Source organism: Tauraco erythrolophus, chromosome 2 (assembly GCF_009769465.1).
Source record: "Tauraco erythrolophus isolate bTauEry1 chromosome 2, bTauEry1.pri, whole genome shotgun sequence".
Lineage (NCBI taxonomy): Eukaryota > Metazoa > Chordata > Aves > Musophagiformes > Musophagidae > Tauraco > Tauraco erythrolophus.
Window position 1 is genome coordinate 86,862,373 of NC_141466.1, and position 23,570 is coordinate 86,885,942.

General features: G+C 42.8%; 2 protein-coding genes across 4 annotated transcripts in view; one reads left to right on the forward strand and one right to left on the reverse strand.

Annotated features, from left to right (window-relative positions):
• PCNX2 (pecanex 2) overlaps nt 1-2,241 on the reverse strand; it is a 152,441-nt gene extending 150,200 nt beyond the window's left edge. Inside the window, exon 1 of one of the 2 annotated variants that reach the window (XM_086627478.1) lies at nt 1,981-2,241. In XM_086627478.1, the coding sequence (XP_086483604.1) occupies nt 1,981-2,241 (261 nt within the window). The remainder of the gene's footprint in view (nt 1-1,980) is intronic. The other variant, XM_086627483.1, reaches the window with a different exon arrangement.
• Nucleotides 2,242-6,552: 4,311 nt separating this feature from the next.
• The window catches only part of MAP3K21 (mitogen-activated protein kinase kinase kinase 21), a 40,518-nt gene continuing 23,500 nt past the window's right edge, over nt 6,553-23,570 (forward strand). For both annotated transcript variants that reach the window (XM_086627492.1, XM_086627500.1), the window contains exon 1: nt 6,553-7,306. In XM_086627492.1, coding sequence (XP_086483618.1) covers nt 6,553-7,306 — 754 coding nt within the window. The remainder of the gene's footprint in view (nt 7,307-23,570) is intronic.

Below are 23,570 nucleotides of genomic sequence, written 5' to 3' on the forward strand. Positions count from 1 at the left end.
CAACAGAACCATTAGTACCAAAGTAAACTATGCTGACAAAGCTAGAGAATGAAATCCCCAATCCATACGACAGAAAAACTTGATACTATAAGCTTCCCGACGCTACTGTCAGCACATCTCTGCTGAACCAGTGTGAAATATCTAAAGAACAGCTGGATGAATTTTGGCATTTCATTCAAATCAAACTGTTTCCGAGAGACCTTCTGACTTTGACAAAAGCATGATTATCTCAAGCAAAAGAAAATTTTAAAAAGTAGTACTCTGATTTAACTTTTCCATTTCAAGAAATGTCAGTGACTGCTTTAGCTGAATCCAAAACTATTGGTGTCAAGTGTGTAACATAAATATCACCCCAAACATTACTGAATATAATATTGGAAAAAATTTCCCCAAAGAAAAACTTTAGTTAAACTTTAAAAAGCAAGTTCAAGTTTCTAAGTGGCAAGAATGTATGTCTTACCCAAAGTTTACAAAGCCCGACCACTTAAAAGCAAGAAAACAAATACTTAAGGACATCATTACTCTCAAGCAGCCAGTATAATAAATCCATTATTCTTATGAAAGATAAAAAATTCCCATAGCAATACATTAGCTCGAGAACAAGTCCTACATTTAACCAGATGATTCATCAGAAAGTCAGTCACTCTGCAGAAAAAGCAAGTCCGTCTAGATAGGCAAAGATGAAGCCCAAGAGAGAGAATTCAGTAGATAAGTTGGGTTTTCTCCCCTTCCCTTTAAATAACATCTTTTTTACCCTAGCTCTGACTTATAATCTTTGTATCCAGTGTTCTTTCATGCAACCCTGCATGCCTTCTTCCATGCTATTAGTTCAGAAGTTTCCCACATGGAAATATATATTCTATCAGATACATACTTACATCAACTAGAAAAAAAGTTAAGTTTACTTTTTTTTTATTAATCACACATGTCACTTTGACAGTAAATCCTACAATGTAAGACTCTTACTGGTTTTCAGAGGAAATAGATCCTATCAATCAGAAGAATTGTTATTGTTATTTTGGTTCATTAAGTCACTGAGGCATGCTTACAGGAATTCACTGCAATCCACATCACAAAATACAGTATATACCAACTGATTTTTAAAAATATGAGATTTGCTTTTCACTGGGATTGCGGAGAGATTCATGAATGCCCTTTGCTTTTGAAAATCAGGCCAATACCTGACCACGTAAGGTGAAGAGGTCTATTTAGAAGTGTTATCCAACATAAAAAAATTCAACAGAACTTAAAAAGAATTTAGTTGAGTCACTGTGAGAACCAAAGGGATGGAAACCGTTTCCAATGGAAGCAATAGTAAGCTACAATCACTGAAGAACACACCAATGAATTGATGCAACGATGAGCAAACCATACTTTTAAGCTTTTCTCACACAGTAGGAAAATACACAAAAATAGAGCAAAAGTTTCAAGTGTTCAGGGAAAACTGTTTTCAAGCCTGGCAAGCAAATTCTAGTTATTAAAATCACTTATTTACAATGTTTAAATTTCAGCACAAAGGGAGCTGCATGTCACGAAGAGACATGTGACTCACCAGTGACATTCAGCAAAGCATATTAATTATGTGGTATTTGGATTTTTCCATATATTTACCCTTCTCAGCAGGTAAGACTGGTGCAGACTCAGGGAATAAAAGAAAAAAAAAGTCTCTAAAAGCGATTTTTTTTTTCAACAAACGTCCCGACGGCCATTCAGCATTTGCAGAGGCCACCACTGACCCCAAGTACCCCTACCCACCCGCTTCAGCGGGGCTGAGAGCCCCGGCCCCAGCCCCACAACGTATGTACCCCGTTAACCTTTACACACAAAATCCTCACGTCAAACCCAATATATCGATTTTTTAACGCTCCCCAGAGATCAGTTTATTCTCCGCTGCGCTCACGCCCTTGCCGCTGCCGCCCCTAGGCTGGGGTCCGCGGCGGCCACCCCCCAGCCCCCCTCGCCCCCCGGGCCGGGTCTCACCAGGTGCAGGGCCATGGGCAGCGTCAGCAGGAAGAGCCAGAGATAGAGGTGGCAGCTGTTGGTGAAGGCGCCCTGCTCCGGGTCGTGGTACCAGCCCCCGGTCAGCGCCGCCCACACGCCCTGCCCCACCAGCCGCGCCGCCGGCGACACCATGGCCGTTCCCCGCCGCCGCCACCGCCGCCGCCCCTCAGCCGCCCGCCGCCGCCGCCGCCATGCCGGGCGCCCGCGGATTCTCCCATGGTGCCCCGCGACGCCGAGCATCCCGCCCGCCCCACCCCGAGCGCCGCCGCCGCCAGGAGGGCGCCGCCACGGGCCGCCCCCTCCCCAGGCACGGTGTCCCGCTCGTCCCCGCCGCGGTGCGGAGGGCGCTGCCCACTGCCGGGCCGGGGGGCCGCGCTCGGCTACCGGCAGCGCACGGAGGCCGCAGGGCGGAGAGAGGCCGAACCAAGCTGCGGCGGGGGTGGCGGTGGGGCCGTTCTGGCGCAGAGGCGTCCGTCACCGCGGTGTCGCGCCCGGGGCGGCCGCGGGGTTGCTTCACAGGTGCAAAAAATGCGCGGCAAAGGGGCAGCACCAGCGTCAGCCCGCTAGACTGCTCCCCTCATCGGTCACACCCCCCCCCGCCGCCGTGTTTTCGTTGCCGGTTTTTAATTTTGCCTGATACATCACGAGTTCCTGATTCGACGTTCTCTCCAGCTTCAGCGTTGACCTTGTTGCGTTGTTTTGAGCTGTGTTTTGAGTGGGCAGGTGGGGAAATTCTGTAAAAAACATTAGGTTTCTTTAAACATTAGGTTTCTTTCAAGACTGAGTTTAGAGTAAAGGAGCCTGCCTTGCGTTAAAAGAATTTCATGGCAGCTGACCTCAGATGAGGGGAGCAAAGAGGTACGTGAGGGGTGGGGGAAACACAGGTGTGTGAAGCGGGGGGTTGTGGAGCTGAAATGGAGAATGGGGCCAAGTGGAAGCCTCGAGCAGGGGAGGCTAAAGGCAGTGAAGGACGGGGCATAAGGATATGGGGCATATCCCTAGAGGATACTCCTGAAGAAAGGGGCTTATGGCTGGGCTGTGAACACCAGAGCTGATGGTACGCAGCACTCCCTCACCCTCTGCCATTAGAAAATAGCTCTGAATTTCAATTGTATGTCTCTCATCGGTCCGTTCTAGGGACTTTTCCATGTCACAGAATGTTAGAGATTGGAAGGGACCTCAAAGGATCATCTAGTCCAATCCCCCTGCCGGAGCAGGACCACCTAGATCAGATCACACAAGAATGCGTCCAGGCAGGTTTTGAACATCTCCAGAGAAGGGGACTCCACAACCTCTCTGGGCAGCTTGTTCCAGTGTTCTGTTACCCTTACTGGGAAGAAGTTCTTCCTCGTGTTTAAGCGGAACCTCCTATGTTCCAGTGCAAAACTGACTTTTATTGTAGTCAGTTTTGTGAAGGATGCATGTATGAAATGGAGGCAGCCAAGCAGCTTGCACGTTTCTTGGCTGCATTTACCGTACTTTCCTTGTTCCTGACTGTGACCATAGTTTCATGGACTAAACGTGCTGCTCCAGCGCACTTTGTGCGGATTTTTTTGAGACAAAAGTAAGAGACCAAAGATGCTATTGAACAACCATGTTCATGAGGTAATGCACCACATCTCAGCTCACTTCCTGATGTTGCAGGAGATGTGGCCACACTGGATGCTTGTGTCAGCTCAGTGGGAGGGGTGATACAGCAGCATGAACAAGCGGCTGGGAGCAGGGCAGAATGGCACTGTTTCCTTCAGCAGCGCTGGCACCTTCAGATGTCTGTGGATCTGTAGCCACGGGGCTTGAGTACTCGCTTGGTGTGTCCTTGGTAAGCAGCGAAGTCCCTCGATCTGTATGAAGGAGGCACAGTCCCAGCACTGCCTCGTGTGCCCCTCCTGTGCGCCCATCTTACCTAAACCTCTCCCTCTTTGAGCGGAAATATTTTATTTTACCCTTTGCAGATGCTTTTCAGAGATGGGAAAGTTTGTTAACGCAAATGTAATGACTTTAACAAGTGCAATAGCTGGCTATGAATAACATTTTTGATGTGTAATAATTAAAAATGTTAATTTCTCAGAAACTACTGAAGTTGTTTTCCACATGCATATTGGCAAATAAGAACATTTACATGCACAGCTGCAAAATGAGAGATGGGTAAGCAAAGGTGGAAATGAAAAGCTCCTTCAAAACCTCCTCTGTTTTTTGAGACCTCTAACTCATGTAGGTTATTATTTGGAAGCCCCAGGTGGTGAAGGTTTCATTGGAGTCAACATTGTTAGGGTGACTTGTCCAGTCATCACTCAAATCTTTCAACTCTTCCTCATCTTTGGATAATGCTGACACTAAACATTTTTTTGGTATAACGGTACTTGCGGGAATGAAGGCTTCCTGTAATTTCCACAGGATGCGTGGTTTTGGACACAACGTAGATGCACAGTACTGTATCTACGGTTGCAGGAGTGCCAAAGATGAAAAATGCAACCACTTTTCTCTTGAGAGAAGCTGAAAGGCAAATTGAGCCGAAAGCTTTGCCTTCCATACGCTGTTCTTCTCAGCGGTACCTCGCTAGGTGGTGCCATCTGAAAAGTTACCAGAGCTTCATTGTGGTCCTGCAAAATCATTTCCATTATTAGAACTCCTAGGAACAACTATTTACCAAGATTCTAGAGTGCTAGGTGCTGAAGAAACAGTGGACAACGAATAACCCGACTGTGGCAATTGCTAGTGGATAATGGTACTTCAGAGAGCAAATTTGGGAATAGTAGCTCTAAATAAATATTTAAGCTTTTCACTGTACTGCAACCAATACCTTGCCTGACCCAAAACATTCCACACTTAATTAGTTCCTGCAGATTCCTTTAGATAACAGATAAAGTTCAAGGTGGAATTTGTGTGGCAGAATGCTTGTATTACAACAGACTTTATGGCTTTTATAATAAGGGAAATATGAAGATAAGGAAAAGGCTTGTAATTATCTCTCTGAATAGCTGCAAGGCATTCCCTTATATTAAAGGAAATGGGAAAAGACTCGATAGACATGTTGGTTCTGCATTCTTTCTTTTTGGTTAACACAGTTCAAGTCACTTTCTGCATATTTTTTTCTTTGCCTTGTGCGTACAACTATAGACACTTGTTTATCTTGTGGGATAAACAGGAATTTATGACTTTTGGATATTTAATTTTTTTTTATTACTATCTTTATGTTGGAACCTTAGTCCTACGATATCCTGTTGCAAATTTTGTTTTTATGTAGGGATGTACAGCACTCTGGATGTGGGGTTTTGTGTGAGAAGTCGAGAGGCATTAATCATGCCAGGTTATTCTGTCTGGCAGTGCAGTTTGATGAGACCTTCCCCAAGACTTTCCTGTCCACCTCAGGGTTTCTGCTGGCAGCAGCAGCGTCCAGAACCACAGATGCCGCAGCACAAAGCAATCAACTCCAAGGATGAAAACAAACACATCTTCCACTTCAAACCACACTTTCCACAGTGTTGACGAGAAGAGAGAACATCCTCAGCCCACACACTTCCCTCTAACTTCTAATGAAACAACTACTGTAGTTTAGGAAGTGATGGGATTTTTCCACTTAAAACCAGGTAAATCTTTACCCAGAAATAGCATGTGCACAGCATTTGCTATTCCCAGGCAACCTCCTAACGAACAGGTTGCGTGATCACGCCACACAGAGCCGAGGCTCGCTCCAGTCTGTGCGCGGATGCGGCAGCGAGCACGGGAGAGAGCCGGTGAGCGGCGAAGGCCGGTGGAAGAGGAAACACGAACCGAGGAAGTTTTGTTTCTTCAGAAACTGCTTGGGTTTTATTCTGGTAAGTCCCAGGACCGCACGACGAAGGAGAGGGGAAGCTGCCGGCGGAGGCACGAACCCCTCGACCGGAGTGACCAAGCAGGCCGGGGCGGGTGCCTGCGGGCGGCCTACACCGAGAGCCGCGGCCCGCCCGGTGGCCACGGGCTTCCCCAGCACCCTTCCCGGCTCCGCCCGCCGTCAGCCTGGGCCACTTCTGCCCCAACCCCCGCGACGACGGCCCGCGGCGGGGTGGGCCCGGTGGTGCCATTACCCCGCCCCCGCCCGGGCGGGGCCATTGAGAGCGCCCGAGCCGCGCGGCCTCCGGCGCCCCGCCTCCCCCGGCGGCCGGAGCCTGCCGGTCTGCGCGCGTGGGAGGGCGGGCGCGGGCACCCACCTGCCCACGCGCCCGCCCCGTCCCCCACCTCCGGTGCTCGGCTCCACGTGACAGCCAGCGGCCAATCCCCGGGGGCAGGGAGGGAGGTCGCGAGGGAGGTCGCGAGGTACCGCCACTCCCCTCCCCGCCCCGCCCCGCCTTCCCTGCGCGCGCTTGCGCCCTACCTGCCGGAGCCCGGCGGCGGCGGCGACCGGGCCGGGCGGGCCCCGCCCCTTCCCCGGGCCCCGCCCCTTCTCCCTGCCCGGCGCCCCCGCCCCTCCCCCTCCCGCGGCTCCCGCTCGGCGGCGGCGGCAGGTGAGGATGCGGCTGGGCGGGCACCCCCGCGTCGGCGGCGCTGGCGGCCGCCGGGGCTGAGGTCGCTGCCATGGCTCTGCCGGGCGCCGGGGCGGCGGCGGCCGCCGCCGGCGGGGGTCCGTGCCCGCTGTGGACGGCGCTGTACGACTACGAGGCGAGCGGCGAGGACGAGCTGAGCCTGCGGCGGGGGGACGTGGTGGAGGTGCTGTCGCAGGACGCGGCCGTGTCCGGCGACGACGGCTGGTGGGCGGGGAAGATCCGCCACCGCCTCGGCATCTTCCCCGCCAACTACGTGACCCGCCAGCCCCGCGGCGGGGCGGCGGCGGTGGCGGGAGGCGGTAGCGGGCGGGGGGATCCCGCAGGGAGCCTGACGGAGATCGACTTCCAGCACCTGGAGCTGCAGGAGATCATCGGCGTGGGGGGCTTCGGGAAGGTGTACCGGGCCACCTGGCGGGGCCGCGAGGTGGCCGTGAAGGCGGCGCGGCAGGACCCCGACGAGGACATCACGGCCACGGCGGAGAGCGTGCGGCAGGAGGCCAAGCTCTTCTCCATGCTCAGGCACCCCAACATCATCGCCCTGCACGGGGTCTGCCTGCGGGAGCCCAACCTCTGCCTCGTCATGGAGTTCGCCCGTGGCGGTTCCCTCAACAGGGCCCTGGCCGCCGCCGCCGCCCCCGGGGCCGGGGCCGGGGCCGCTCGCGGGGGCCGCCGCATCCCCCCGCACATCCTGGTGAACTGGGCGGTGCAGATCGCCCGCGGCATGCTCTACCTGCACGACGAGGCCATCGTCCCCATCCTGCACCGGGACCTCAAGTCGAGCAACAGTGAGTCCCGACCGGGAAGGAAGGGGGGAGGGCGGGCGGCCGGGCCTGGACGGTCACGGTCCGGGAGCACTGTTTCGCCGGGAGGTGGGTGTCGCAACTTGGGCGCTCTCCGCCGAGCTTGGGCTGGCGGCGAGTTAGTTGCTGTGGCAGCGAGCTGGCGACGGACTCGTGGTGGAAAGGTGCGGAGAAGGGGCTTTCCCTGCAAGGCGCGCGGAGCAAAGTCCTGTCCTCTCTGGCGGGAGCTCACTTAAAAAGCGAAGCGGGATAAAATCCCGGGCACGACCGCAACCGCAAATCCACGAGGCTTCTTATACTCCTCATGCGTTGCATAGTCCCATCTTTTGTAAGTCACAGGGGAAAAAGCGCCTTGGAAAGGAAGGGTTTAATAAGGATGTCGCAGCTGTTTCACTGCCAAGCCGTTGTGCGTGTTTCTGGTTTTCCTTGCATGGATTTAGCATTGCTAGAATTCACTCACCTAGTGAACGTTGAGACAGAAATGACAGTAGCTTAGAACCAGTAGAAACCCTTGTGCCGCTGCCAGATTTGCTTTCAGCCGTTGGCATGGACAAAAGCACCTGAAAGAGCAAGGGATTTGCTCAGTTCGTGCCTAATGGATCCTTGGTCCGTCTGTCGATACCAGAGCATCTAAGACTTTGGCAGCCATGGTGTCGGAGGGCTGGCTTACTGGAATAGAGGTGTTTATGACTTGCCATTTTACTTGTGTTTTGAATTGGTGACGTGAAAGTGAAAATCTACATGCTTCTGTAAATGTCTAAAGCCATTTCTACACTCTTTCCTTTTTGTTCTGAAGGAGCCAAATGTGCAGCAGTATTTTACTCTTTTTTTTTTTTTTTTTTTTCAGTTAGGACTCCTTAAGTAGTCCAGTAGAAATAAAAAAGCTTCATTCAAGTTCGAAGCACTTTGTTTAAAAGGCCTTTGCAGCATGTCTTGAAGGTCATCATGCATGGGTTGTTAAGACAAGGCTCAGTCATGGGACTGTTCCTGAGAATGCTTTCACTATTTGTTTGATAAAGAAAAGACCTAGGTCAGCTACGTTTGTGGTTCTGTTTGTAGCCCAAGATGATGAACTCTTGGAATGTACCTTTAGGGTCGTGGCCAGCACCTTAATTTCTGGCCAATTGTCTGTATGCAGCTTGTGCTCTCCTAGTTTGCTGCAGCAGAATGTACTGCTGTACCTTGAGCATTTAGTGGCTTTCCTTAGACAAAGTGGGTTACTGCATGGTCGCCTCCTAAGGGGACAATGGCGAAGTCCGCATCTGAAATGAATTAGTAACCCTCTGGTTTAGTGTAGCACGTAGAGCTGAGTTGGTGACTACTGTGAACTGATTACCGTTATCATCTCTCTATATGTGGATAATGGCAGAGCATTTTAAAAATACGCTTTTGATTATAACCTCAGCATATGTGCCTGTTCACTACTTTCAGTACTAACTCCTGTTGTGCATGTGCTTAACTTCAGCTACTTAGTTTTCTCATCCGTACTTCTTAATTTTAGCAAGGCTTGAAGCCAGTATTTAATATGCTAAATAGAATTATGTCTCTTGATCATCCAGCTAAATGATAACGTTGGAAGGCAATGGTGCTCTGGTGGTATGGTATACTATAGTGGTGGTATGGTATACTATGGTAATTAAGTTCAACAACATGAATTTAAAATGACTGCACATCATAACAGTGTCCCCTGTTCTGTTAACTCATCTGTTCATCAAAGATTTTGCTTTGTTCTTTTACTATAGTCTTTTCCAGTCTTACACAGTGGAAGCGGAAAGCCGCCAGGGTTGACTGACCGATTGCAACAGTTCACAGTGGCTATGGCTGCAGACAGGGATCTGGCAGCACCCGTTCCTAAACCACTCATTGCTGCTTCCCATGGACTGCTAGCGGTGGCGGCTCAGTGCTCTCCATTGAGCAGCTCTGGGTAGTATACCAATGTACTAGTTTTGTGCTAGCTTAGTTATTTTCGTTAAGAAGGAATTTTTATTCCTTGGACAACAAATTGGAAAAATGACTGCCCTTAACATGGCGTGGTAAGGAATGCTTGCCCAACTATTTCCCTAGCAAATAGGCAGGAACTAATTTTTCCAGCCAGAAGAGAGCCTCTTCCACCAGTATATTTGATCAGAAAGGATATGTGTCTGGGCTTGCGGTTGGCAGGCAATAGGCAAAGCAAGCATCTCGAAGAGGCAAGTGTGTTGTTTCTCTCCAAGCAATTTTGTGGAGTTGGGATCTATACGACAGCAGATCTAGTGTGGTTTTGCTGATGCCAAATTGACATGACTGGAGAGAAGGTGCCACAAACAGAAGAAGCCATGAGAGCAGCAGGGTTTTATTAGGAGCAATTACCATCTCGGTTAGATGCACAAGTTTCCTTGGGCTCCTTTTGGGAGGTGGGAAAAGGCTTTTGTTTCTGCCAAAGCAAGAAAAGGGAAATAAGTATGCAAATATGTTCTATATTGGGAAGAAAAACCAACGAACTTGGTTGTGAGGGCTGAACAAGGGATTAAGGGGTAACTGTCAAGTTTTCTTGGTAGCAGTTTCTTCAATTCTGGAGTCCATGTAAAATAAACTTGATATTTAAAGATTATTCAGAAGTAATCAAATCAAAGGTGTAAAGAACACTTTTAGCCTTAAACAGGTGGGATAAAATGAAACATAGTAGCCATGGCCTCTAATGTTGATTTGCAAATTGTGACTGCTTTGTAAAACTTTGTGCAGGTGACGTGGTGAGAAGTTTCTCTGAAAAAGAACGTGGTCTATTTTGAGATTATCTTCCTCATAAGCAGTTCTTATGTTCTTAGATATACTTTATAGATTAAGGAGATAATCTAAAATTAAGAGTTAAGAGGCGCACCTATCTAAAATCCAGAGAAAAAAATTGAAAGAAAATTTGACGTTTTTCAAACCTTCATGGATAGTCAAGAAATTCTGAATTAAATGATACTTTGAGAGGAAAGCAGATATGCTAAAAATTGTGAAAATACTTGAACATGCTTAACTGTATCTCCTGGGTACAAACTTAGTCTTGATTAAGCATGCCAGCTGGTTATGAAAAAGTTAAGTTTTACTGAAAATAAAAGACAAATTCATCAACAAGACTGGATGTTGTAAGTTACATGTGTCTTTTTAGCTCATCTCAGCTGTTTTGCTGACTGTTTGAAAGGGCAACTTGTTTTCTGTAGGGGAGTGAAATTGCTTTTTTCTGGGCAAGGACACCCCATTAGTTACGAGACCTGTGTTTGTTCAGGGGCTCGGTGCAGCCTTTCCCAGTTCTTTTTTTAGTATTCTGAAGAAAGCTAGTAATGTGTTCAGATGGAGTATGCAAGGTTTTTACTTTCTGAAGTCCAGTGTAGAGAAAGCATAGATAGGTTGGTGTTTCTGGGATTGATTTCAGACTGTACAGTACTTCTACCTTAAAAAAAATGCACTTTATCTCTAGTGCAGCAGCTTTGTGTACTTGTAGAAAACATCACAAAAAGTTCAGAATATCTTGCTTACGGCATAGATCCATCTGTGAATACAAAGGGAAGCATAAAGCTGATTCTGTGCAGATTATGTGTTCTGACACAATACTGATAAAGGACTCTCTACCCATTTGTTGTAGGTGGATATGCGAGTAGGGTTCAGTTTGCTATGGCTTTCACCAGCTCCTGCAACATCCCGGGATCCTTTGCAGCCCTCAGGTCTCTGAAGTGTGTTGAGGTTATATTACTTTTTCAAATTGTCAAGGACAGCTTGGTTTTCGAGGATTGTTGAATAAGGCCATGAATGTGACAATGCAAACGCGAGCGATACTCTGAAGGAATCAAACATACGAGAGAACAGTGAAACTGCAATTGGACAATTCACTTTAATGTGACATTCTTCAAACTAATCTCATGAAAAACAATTAGAAAATAGAAATAATTTGGTTTTAAAACCTCAAAAGGAAGTGTGATGTGGTTTGCCAGAACTGTTGAATCAGTTGCTTTTGATGAGGGAAGGTGCCCTGGAGTTTGAGAAAAGCAAGAACAAATTATCTCAGGTTCTTTGCTCTTACAGGTTATTTGCCGCAGAATTGCTCAAGTTATGCAGTTAAATGCCTTTACAATAAGATGGGTAGGTTTTCAAGAACTCGTAAAAACTGCCTTCCCTCTAACTTCTCCACCTAGCAACCTTAGGCTAGCTGTTTGGGGAGAGGAAGAGAAAGAAACTAGAGTTAAGCCTATCTGCCATCTTCTGAACTGAATTTATTTATTCTGAAATCACTGGGGTGCATAATTTGTCTCTTGGCTCTGTTTTGAAGAGGGAAGACTTGTTCCTATCACTAGTAGAGCTGTAAGGATTGCTTAGGTGTTACTAAATGGCTGAAAATTCAGTATCTTCTAGTGTACAGTTACCAAGAAAATGAAAAATGAAATTACGTTACAATTGTCTTTGGTAGTTTTGAGGGAGAAGAGATGGCTTTTCAGAAGATTTGACCTTCAACTTAACTTTGTCTGAAAATAAAGTTCCACATGTCCTCTCATGGCAGTGAAATTTGGAGTTGTTTCTGTCAAGAGCACTGTGCCAATTACTGCTCAGCATGTTACACTGTAACGAAACTAAAAACCCTGATTTTTCTACAGGTGTGTGTTCTGCACCTCCCTCTCCTCCTCGTGGCACACTCATTTGCTGAACTTCTGTTCTTCTCTTCCCTTCCACATCCCCAGTGTCCCTGCTGGGCTAAGCCTGGCTGTCCCAGGGTGCCCACCTCCAGTACTGGCTCACTCCTGCCACCTCCTATAGCAGGCCGCATATGCTGTAATGGGTTTGAAACTGCTCGTATATCCAGACTAGCTGCTAAGCTCCTACTGACTGGCCTCTCTGAAATCTGGAGAGGAATGAAATGTTGTGTTTTTTTTTTTTTTTCTGGCAGAAGTAACTGAAGTTCCTCTTCTGTAAGGCAGCTGACTTTTGTGAAACCAATAGAAACCATATCTCTGAGAACTTGGTATCACTTTGACTAGTGTCAATCAGATAAAATAGTGGGCCAGAAGTAATTTAGCAGTTTTAAATTCTTATGCTGTAGTTTTCCATGCTGTGTTCATATAGGAAGTCATGGCCCTTAAATGCTCTGCACTATTCTTAATTACTTAAATTGCGTAATACTAGAAACTGTTCCAGGTACACCAGCTTCCTATCCCATCCCTATGAGTGGCAGTAGCCCTGCCTTGTGCTTTGCTGCGAAGATAATGCTGCTGCGTTGCAACATAAGAACTGGTCATACATCCTGAAGCATCTGGAAATGTATAGCAGGAGGGAGCTCTAGTTTTAATAACTTTGTCCACTTAGTATTCTTAAAAAAACCCCACCAAAACCCAAAATCAAACCACCCTCATGCAAACCGTAGTAGGATTGCAGAATTTTGTCACTTTGGGAAACGGCATCTCTTTTGAAGGTTATGGTCTACTAAAAGTTAGCATGACATTGAATTCTAATAAGTTTTTTGTTTTAATATAGTTATATCACTTGAAATGTTGTGCTTTGTTTCGTAAAACATTGCTCCCAGTAATTTGTTTCATTATTTGATGTATGCTCAGAATATGTAGATACGGTTTTTAGAAACCCTGAATGCCTGTTGGATTCTGAGGGAGCACCAAACGCTTAGCAGCTTTGAGCTGTAGTGTATCTTTTTTCCAGTTCATCAAAGCAAAAGTTTTGTATTTGGAAAGGGATGCTGGAATTCAAGAAAATTATTTTGAGTAACTGCTGCGGTTGTCTCAATCTGCAGTAGAAATAACCAGCAGTGAAATGTTGTAGAGTCTAATTTCTGGTTGAAGGATGTGTTTCAGCATTTAAAATTAATATTCAGGAACTTAATGATTTTAATACAATATCTTTCAAATGAAATTTTGTGAACTACCACTCTGTAGCACAATATTTGTTTTTACAGTCTGTAAGCTTCCAGAGGAAGAGTAACATGCAGCAGTTATTTGTAGATGAAGACTTAACTGCAATAGCCATTTGTTTGACCTCGATCTACTGTCTTCTCAATTTGCTCTCATTTGATGTTTTTCTGTATCTCAAGTCTGGACATTAACAGGTGGAAAAAAAGTGCTCATTAATTTCTAACAAATTCCCTCAAAGTCAACAAGGCTCAAGTATATTTCCATATAGTCCTTAATGCTGAAAACAAGATTCGAGGCTGAAACACTGGCTAAATGTAATATAATTCATTTAAAACCCATGAACTTTTAATAGCCCTATTTATAACTAATTTTTAACACAAACTTTAATTTTACTGTTTTCTTAACTATGTCCATCTGACAACTGTAGAGTTGTTCCTTATTTGGTGTTGGGACTCTTTGCATCTTTAACAGGTAGGATTATTAATTTAAGAATAATATTACTTTGATCTTTTTCTGGATCTTACTCATTTCTTCATGTCTTTGTCATCTGCCTGTCTTTGTTCTCTTTCTCTCTCATTGTAAGACACCAAGTGATCTGGTTTACAGCTGTTGAAAGCTTTTTCTTTTTTCTGCTCCACATTGGACTCTTTCCTAGCAGGTTTCTGAAGGCCTCGTGAGGAGTCACGTTCTAGCCTGTATGTTACATTTGCTGACTCTTTTCTGAAAAAGAGTTCTGTTTTGAGGCAGCATTATAAATTAAAGTGTAGGATTTTGGATTAGTGTTTGTAATATTTGTGTATTAAAGAAGACTTCAAGCATTACCTGGCTCCATTTTTTTTTTTTTTTTTAAAGCTGATACTCTAAGGGTATGGTCAGGGACCTGCCTCTCTCTGAAAATGGCACTGAGCGAGCAACCCCTTTCCATAGAAATAAATGGCAAAACAGGCAGATAAACACCTCACATCAGCTGTTAAAATACTTAAACACAATTTTGTTAATTCCCTTAAACAGTGAGAAATATGTTTAGCTGTGACTATAACACTTATGAAATGAGGTATTGTACTTACACAGAATGCAAAATGGAGTGGGATTTGGCCATTGATAGTGTTAGCCTACTATTAGAAAAATTTGAGATATAACTGAGTTTTGAGTTACAGATGGATTTATTTTTTTTCCACGTTGAAACTGCAAGCACAGTGCGTACCTTTGGACTTTCTTACCAAATATTAAAAGTTCTATTAAAAAGAAAGAATAGAGAGTTAACACATCATTGATCTGTATTTGAATGTTGAATGCTGTTTTATGGTTTCTTTGACCTTAGAAGAGAATGGCTTTTTGTTTGCAATCTGTAAGTTTTCTTATCGCTAAGTATAAACTTTCTTCTAAACATGCTTCAGTGTTTCAAGTTCTGAAACATGATGGCCTTGTACAATGAACATTTGCAAGGAGTGTTTGCAGCATGGGTGATTTCTGTCCTTGAATTTTTATTTCTGATGATTTCTTAAAGCATTGAAATTAATCTCAATGACCCTCAGTAATAATGCTTCTAAAAAGTGCAGAGATTTTTTTTATTATTATTTTTGAACTTTGGGTTTGTTTGTTTTGTTGTTTGGTTTTTTTTTTTTGTTAGAGGTAAAATGATGGCATTGAAGTCAACAAAAATAAACATAGTGTATATATAGATAAAATATATTAAATACCAAATGACTTGGCCGTCTATAGTAGCAATACAAAAAAACCAAATGGTTTCATAAATAAGGACATGGAGCTGCTGGAGTGAGTCCAGAGGAGGGCCACGAAGATGATCCGAGGGCTGGAGCACCTCTCCTCTGAAGACAGGCTGAGAGTGGGGGCTGTTCAGCCTGGAGAAGAGAAGGCTCTGGGGAGATCTTATAGCAGTCTTCCAGTACCTGAAGGGGGCCTACAGGAAAGCTGGAGAGGGACTTTTTACAAGGGCATGTAGTGATAAGACAAGGGGTAATGGCTTTAAACTGAAAGAGAGTAGATTTAAATTAGATATAAGGAAGAAATTTTTCACTCTGAGGGTGGTGAGGCACTGGAACAGGATGCCCAGAGAAGCTGTGGCTGCCTCATCCCTGGAAGTGTTCAAGGCCAGGTTGGATGAGGCTTTGGGCAACCTGGTGTAGTGGAGGGTTTCCCTGCCCATGGCAGGGGGATTGAAACTAGATGATCTTTGAGGTCCCTTCCAACCCTAACCATTCTATGATTCTATGAAATGTACATTCCTGGATTGACAGTTTAAAACTAGTTTCACCATTTTTATCTTGCTTGGCCATGTTACTGAGAGCTTACCTCAGATCAGCAACTGAGAGTAAGTGGATGTTTAAATTTTGACCCACTTACTGCATCTTCAAGTCATGGGTTATATATGGTAAGATGGAAAAGTTAAGTATTTGTATAATGTCACTGCAGAAGTATTCTTCCTTCTTGGAGCTTCCTGCCAAGTTTAACCCTTTTTTTTTTGTGTGTGTGTGGGGTCATAGCTCCAGTTAAATCAGTCCTCGACATGCCAGTGTTGGCTATGTAATCATGCTTTGTTCTCTGCATAGTGACTAAAATCTGTGTTTTGGCAGGTGTGCTATTAACTTGGAGCTGATAAGCTGGCCCTCCCTCTTGAAAATGCAGGAGTAACTGCTTCATTCCTGTGGCTCATTATGGGACAAATTAACCCTTGGAACTAGTTATATTTTAGTTCTAAATGTTTGGGCAGTTTTTTGATTTACATTAGGGTTAGATGCCACTGCTCTTCCTGAAACTAATTGCGTGTATTGCCTCATGTGTTAAGTAAAAAGGAAAAATAGTACTTTTTAACTCATTACTGAATGTTACACTAATTATTGAGTGAAAAGAGCAGGTTTTCCCTTCCATTTTCTTCTCCCAAGAGAAAGAGAGAGCTGCCAAGTTTGCAGAGTTCTCATTTCAAAATAAGTGTTTTGCCTTTGCTGTTAAAGATTAGAGTTCTTGGAAATGCACAGTCTGGAGAAGCTATTCCTCAGCTGCTGAAGAAGGTGCAAGGATGGAATGCAGGAATCTTGCTGCCCCACAGAATATATATTTTTTTTTCCTCCTAAGTTTTGTATTTAAAAAAAAAGAAGTGGGCTCAAAAATCCAGTCTTTGGGTTTTTTTGTTTGTTTGTTTGTTTTTCCCTGCTTTGTTTTGAAACAATTTGTTTGGCAAAAATTGTTTTAAAGCAATAAGACTTTCAAATATTCTGTATAAAGGAAACTGACAACCTAAGTCAGCATTCTTTATGGAGTGTAAACTATTAAAAGTCCTCTTAAAAATGATATTAAAGGAGTTCCATGCTAACTGATGAGGTTCTGAGGGAACTCAATCACTAAACTTGGCTAAGCATCTACAACCAGTTTGTTTGGATTCATAGCAGTAGGCCTCTTCCAAGGGACAGAGAAAATTTTGTCTTCAGTTTATTCAACTAGTTCTTTTCAATAGTAAATTTTATCAAAGATGATTTTATAATGGAAAAATGTAGTAAAGCTGGATTCTCTCTTTTCATCTCTGACTAAAACTAGATTTAAAGGTGTTAGATCTATTAATTCTGAAATGTTGCTTGACTTCTCACTTAACTACAGCAGGTGATGTGTGGCTTCATTTTGCAGCTAGCTATGTGGTGAGGCTTCCCCACCCATCTCCAGACCACCCATTCTGCTTCCCTCCCTCCCACCCACATGTCAGTGGAATCTACTCATCTCTGCCTGCACGGTCGGTAGGTAGGTCTGAGTTAAATCAGTTGAGGGATCCAACAGAAAACTACTCAAAGCTGTTTTATTTGCAGACTCAATTTTCTGCTGAGCTCTCTGGCTAGTTGAATCTCCCAAGACTACTCAGTTGCTAGACTCAATGCGGGGGGGGGGGGGAAGCTGTGAGGATGAGGGACTATGACTGGAGAAGAGATTCAGATAAGTATCTTAGTGATAGCAAGCTCTTATGGTCTTGGTTGTGACATCACCCTACACCCAGATACTTCAGTCGGTTAGTAAGTCATTTTTAAAGTTAGAATGTGTTTTTAATTTTTTATGGATGTACCTATATATGTATATGAAACTTTAAACTTTCTTTAATTTTGAAGTGATTTTTTTTTTTTTGTGCATCAAATATTCTAATTTCAACACATCAAATGAACCTTGATATAGAGCACAAAAAATAGAGAGACAAGGAAGTATGAATTGCTGAGTGTAACATGTTATGATCGGGAAAAGTATGCCAACTATGTAAATACTTGCATGTATTCAGAAGCCGTGTAGTCTCCTCATTAGCTTGAAATATCAAATTGCATCAAGTCAAGTTCTATTTACTTTAAAAAAAACCCAACTATAAATCCAAAACAAATTTGAATGAAATATTCTTGGTTTTTAAATTAAATCTTGAAAAATTGATTTGACTAACAATAGATAAGTTAACATAGTTAACTGAATACCTGAAGGAAGGTAACCTCTGTCAGCTCTTGCCCCTGTATACCATTCTTGAGATTATAAACCTTAGCTGCGTTGCCCTGGTGAATTCTTTATGTTGTATGGCATGTATTGACATACTTTTGTTTTGAAGGGAATGGCCAGGTCTTGAATGTGGGGTTAGGGAGGGAATTAATAAGTTTTCTGAAAGTTTCTCTTGGAGGACTGTACCTGGTGCATTATATATTGACTAAGAATCCTTTTGCAGTTTAAATATAAGAGCTTTAGTTTGCCATGCAAAGGAAGGACTAGGAAGAAGTTCATTAAAAAAATAAATTGATCACTATTTCTTAACACAGGTGGTTGTTCTTTAAGGAATGGATACACAGCCACTTTGTTCTGTAGAGTCTGAAACTAGAAGGTTATCTTAGGAATGACTGATTGACTACCTAATTCTTATTACTAGCTATTCTTAGCATTTCTTTCTAAACTACCTGCATTTTGGTCTCTGTTTTTATTGCATAGCTACCTTTTAAAAACTAATAGCAAGCAAAGAAGAAAGAGCTTAAGAGAAAGTAATTGGTGTTTCAAGTAAGTAGAGAAGTTCCTGGTAGATGCCGCATAACTGAGTGGTTTGAGTTTTAAAGCTAAGTTTCAGTGTTGACTGATTTCCATGTAATTGTAAAATTATGGAGGAATTGCTGTAATGAGGTAACTTTTCTTAAATGTAGCATTTAAATAGAGAAAGAAGCGTAATATTTTATTAAACAGAGAACTTGAGAATGTTTCATGTACAGTCTGCTTTTGGTTTTCTGCTGATGCAGTATCCAAATCCTGCATTTTTCAGAATTTACTGATGATTTACTGTTTAAATGATGATTATTTGAATGTCTAATTATAAACGCTTGTGTCCTCTGGTACTTCCTCTTACAGCACAATAGAAATTTCTGGTTTGCATTGCAGAACTATCTGAATAGCAAGTGAAGCACAAATGGCAGGCAGTAAAGTAACTTGCAGCATCTGCAGCCTGTGCCAATAACTTGTTAAAACTGCTTCTTTCTCTCAAGTTTCCATTTGCCTAAAGTTGCTTTAATAATAGTTATTAAAGTAGTGAAGGGGAAGCAAAAAATGGTGATGCAAGGTGTGTTAAAGCTGTTGAAATCTCTCATCCCTCTTTCTGTCTCTTCTTTTCTCCTAGTTTCCTCCAGACAGCCAGGTGACTCCCTGTCATTCTCATGCTTTGGTGGTTTTCTTGTCCCAGATGTCCCACTATGAGATATGTTTTTCTTATGAGGTTGGTGTGTATTTGCCAATTCATGCTATCAAGGACTTTTTGTGTCAAGTCTTGTCTTGTTTTGGCTTTCCAGTTGGGAACACTTTGTTTAGGACTCTTTTTTAATGTATTTTGGCTCCTGTGAGGTAGGATTCTTTCTTTTTTTTTTTTTTTAAAGATAAGTGTTTTTAGACAAATACATTTAAGAACAAACTGTCGTAGAGTTGCTTTCAATTTAGTATAAAAATTAAGAAATGGTTATATGCCTGCTGTAAAGGGATGTAGCTGATAAAGGAGCACAGTGTCCCTATATCCCTGTAATAAAAGGTAGAGAAATGCTTTCTGCATATGTAACAAGTGTTTAAAGGATGAAATTCCCTTGCTGATGCTGATCTCCAAACTTAATCTAGTGAGATAATCGCAATCTGACACATACTGGCTACAGAGATAACAGTTGTTATCCTGAGAACTTGTAGGAGAAAAGCAAAGGTATTTAAGAAGCAGTGCTCTATAGGCAAATGTGTCATCTTTTGTATGTATTGAAGATGTTCTGATAGTTAATTTGTGGTTTAAATGCTTAATGTTTTCACTGTGCTAGTTAATTTGCAGTTTAAAACTGGGCATGGCCTCTATAAGCAGTGTTGAAATTTTAATTTCTAATTAATTTCTAATTACAATCGGAACCAAACAGCCGTTCCAAATAATGGAGGTGGGTCTCTTAATATTGACAGGATACTGTGTTTTGTTAACTGGATATGTAACGTTTAATAAGTTTTTTTTCTTCTGCCTGTTACTTCCCAGGTAAAGATTCAAGGTTGCCCTGCTGGTTTTGTTGCATGTTGATTTAGTGAATTAACAGGAACCAGGATTCACTTGCAAACAGTTAGAAGGGGAACTGACTGGGTGCGGGGAGGGCAGACGACAGTAGCAGCATTGTCTGGACAATCTCTGTTTGCAAGTAGAGGTATATAGTATAACATCTTTCTTCTCTTTCGGGTATTCTTCAAGAATGACTTTATCAGTGATGGTAAATGCATTGGGCACATAGGCAGTCTTAGCTATACTCATAGTAACTTAAATAGCTATGCTATTAAATAGGTTATATTTGTGAAAACCATGATAGTCAGCTATTTAGCAAACTGTGGATAAGGTAGCAAGAAGCAGTTGGTGGCAAATAACTAACTTGAGAAAATGTAGTTGCTTAACACTTTATTTTTAGTAGCAACAAAATAGCAAATATAAAGAGGGTATAGTAGAAGGTGTAAAGAGAATAGGAGGGGTAGAAAGTGCCTCACTATTTCAAGATGATGTTTGTAAAATTTAACTATTAAAATGAATTCAGGACATCTAAATTATTAAAAAGGTGTTCAGTCCTTTGACTTGGCTTGTCTCAGGATGACTTATTTACTCAATTGGTTTAAATGGCTAATAACTGATAATGGTCACTTGAAAGTGCTGGAATGCTTTATGGAATAAAACTGATTTTAAGTGCACAAAGACTTTTGGATTTCAAGAAACTTACCCAGTGAAATATAGTATTAAATGGGGACTTAGAGATATATAAGGTTGGAGAAATCTAATCTATAATTTTTAATAACAAAAAGAAAAGTAGGAGTGTAGGAAATAACCTGCATTGAAGAGTAGCATTGAAGAGCTTAGTGCTAGGCAGAGGTTTCCTGGGTATGCTGCCAACTACAAGGTCTGTCCAGGCTTCCCTCAGGCTTGCTGTAAATACAGTTTCTTAAGCTACATTAATTTTAAGAAATAAAAAGAGAGAAGCTGAGGCAAGAATGTGAGCCTTTTATTTAAAATGATGCTTTAAACAAAATGCTTGCAATTTAGAAAAATGCTTTCAGTTCCTCTCCAGACTTCCAGCTTAGTCCTGAAGGTAGCACTGAGGGTGTAGTTCGGGACCTATCTGAATTTGGTAGAGCAGATATGTACCTCAGGAATCTGATTTGTCTAAATGTGCTCTTTTCTACTGTTTCTTGAGTGGTTACAGCCTATCTGTCCGTATTCAGGCTCTTACTTAATTTTATCTTTCTTTTTCCCCAATAAAATTTCAACCTAAGCTCACAAGAAGAGAGAATGAAGCAGAGAAGGCTGCTCTTATCCGGATCCGGCCAGACCTGGACTGCCACTTTATGTATCTCTAACCTAAGCTGCTGCAGCTGATCTCTTACCTTTTGTTCTCAGTAGCTCAAAGCAAATGTTAACTGCCAGAAGGGAGAGTTTGGCAACGGAAGTAGTGGAAAGGGAATGGCATAGGAAAAGGAGGGGGGACGGGTAGCATTTGAGTGGGATTTTACTGGGACTTCTGCCTCCTTTTGAAGCCTAAATTCTGTGCCTTTCCTGACTAAGAACAGCTTGTATGGGAACAGAAATGGTTCCGCAGAGAGATGTTGCTGGTTCTGTTTTAATTAGAGGAACGTGGACTTGGGAAGTGCTGGCTGACTCAGCAGGTCTTGGGCAACTGTGTGGTAGGTTGAGTTTTAAAAAGTGTGCAGAACATCTTATCTGCATACTATTACACTGTAAAATACTTGCAGTGTGCCATAAGATTAGCAGAAAAAGACTCTAGCTGTAACTGACAATGCAGAAAGAAAGCAAGAAAGATTGATGGCATTGCTATTTCAGGATCATTTTTGACAGAAGTATGTGCTGGCTCTTGTGACTTTTTGAAGAGTAAAGTTGCTTTATGCAACAGATGCTTTATGCTCTGCTTTATGCTGCAGATGAGGGCCAAAACGGGGGGGTGGGAGAGAAGAGGCAGTATCTTGAAATCTGGTATGACTCCCTCTCCATCTACCCTGGTAGCTCCGGATCTAGAACTGAGTTTAATCACGAGCATCCATGTAAGACAGATGAGCCAGGGTAACGAGGAGAGTTTTTATTCGTAAGAGCACCAGTGCTGTAGATCTGCATCCTGTTTCTAGATAATGGCTTATTTCTGTTCTCATAATTTTTCTCAACCTTTGTTTAGCCTAGCAAAATGGACAAGCTCTTCTGATTTTATCTAAATAAAAGACATTAGAGGATCCTACTTCTGTTTTCTGCCTCTGCTCCAGTTTAAGTTCCTGTTGTTGAACACATCTGTGCAATTCTAGTCATCCAGTGTTTCGTATGAGGCTTATACTTCGTAGAATTCTATTGATACTTCCCCATTTCTAGTAAAAAAGGCTTTTTTTTAGTCAAAGTTTAGAATTTTTTAGAATTGCATGAGCTACTTGCACAGCTATGTATAGCTGCCGTTTTGGTTTTCCTTCTGTTAGCCAGAATAGCCAGCCTTGTCTTCTTCCACCTCTACTTTATAGCTGTAGATTTTATGGTTTATGCCTTCCAACTTTGCATGTTTTCTAGTACGATGATTTGGTCTTCTTCAGAATGAGCAGTATCTTCTGACTTTGCAATCAGTTCTTGAAGTGCACCTTGTATTCTTACACTGATTGCAAATCAGCATGTGAAACAAACTTGCTTTGTAATGAACACCAGTGATGATTCCTCTTCATCCTGATAACTTTATACAGCTTGTATCCTGATTTTCCTTTATAGAACTGCCGTGTGAAATTCTTTGATTAATTCTTTTTCTGTCTATATGATTAAACTTCCTAAAAGGTACTTAGATCTGCTCGGGTCTGCTGCCTTATCCCTTTCTAAGAAAACATCTGTCGTGACAAAATATGATTAGTGTGACATGAGCTATTTATAATATAACTCTGCCATAATTTTGCTGCTTTTTCTATGCCTTGATGTCCTTAGTTTTCTTCAAAATCGATTCTAACATGGCATTTAAGTTAACTTAATGTCTGTAGTTGAGTGAATATAATAGTTGTTTTGAATATAGATATTTACTTTTATTCTGTCATAGAGTCCCATAAATTTACAGATTCATAAAAATGTTTGATAGTAGATTTACACTTTTTACAACATTAATCCTGCTCTGAGGGGAGGGTGTGACATCCTGAGGTCCGTTCCAACCTAAATTATTTCATAATTCTATGAGCTACTTCCTTCAGGGATCTAGGATGAGTAATGCTTGGATTTTCAAGTTCTTTTTAGTTACATTAGCTTGTGAGTGTGAGGTTTTTTTCGTCTGTATGGTTAAATAGAGATATCTTCATTACAGATGCTGTTATAATCCTCAGGTACACTTGCTGCACTGTCAGTAGTGTCTTTAATTTTTAGGACATCGTATCTTCCAATTTCAATACCACTTTACCACATAGAATTTGTATTGTTCATTTTTCTCTCTCTGATTTCAGGATTTTTTTGACTTTTGTCTTCAACCTTTTGATTTATATTTCATGAAATTCTTGAAAATAACATGCAATAACTTCTCTTTCTTCCCCAGCTGTAAATGGTTCTGGGCATGTGCTGTCTCTTATATTCAAGCAGTGCCTGGTATATGGAACCTTAACCTCTGCTACTGTGCTGTTAAGAAATTTACTTTCCTCTATGTCTCATTGCAGAAAGGTAGACTCACAAAGGGAGGTGTTCTAAACTCAGAATTGAGTTGGAAGTGATATAAATGATAGGAAGAATGTGTGGCCTTAAAACATTTAGTCAAATGTTTATTTCTGACTGTAGTACATGCAATATTTGAATAACAGTATAAGATGACATTTTATGTTAGCTTGGACAAAGTAGTTTTCTGACATCCAACTTGGTCTCG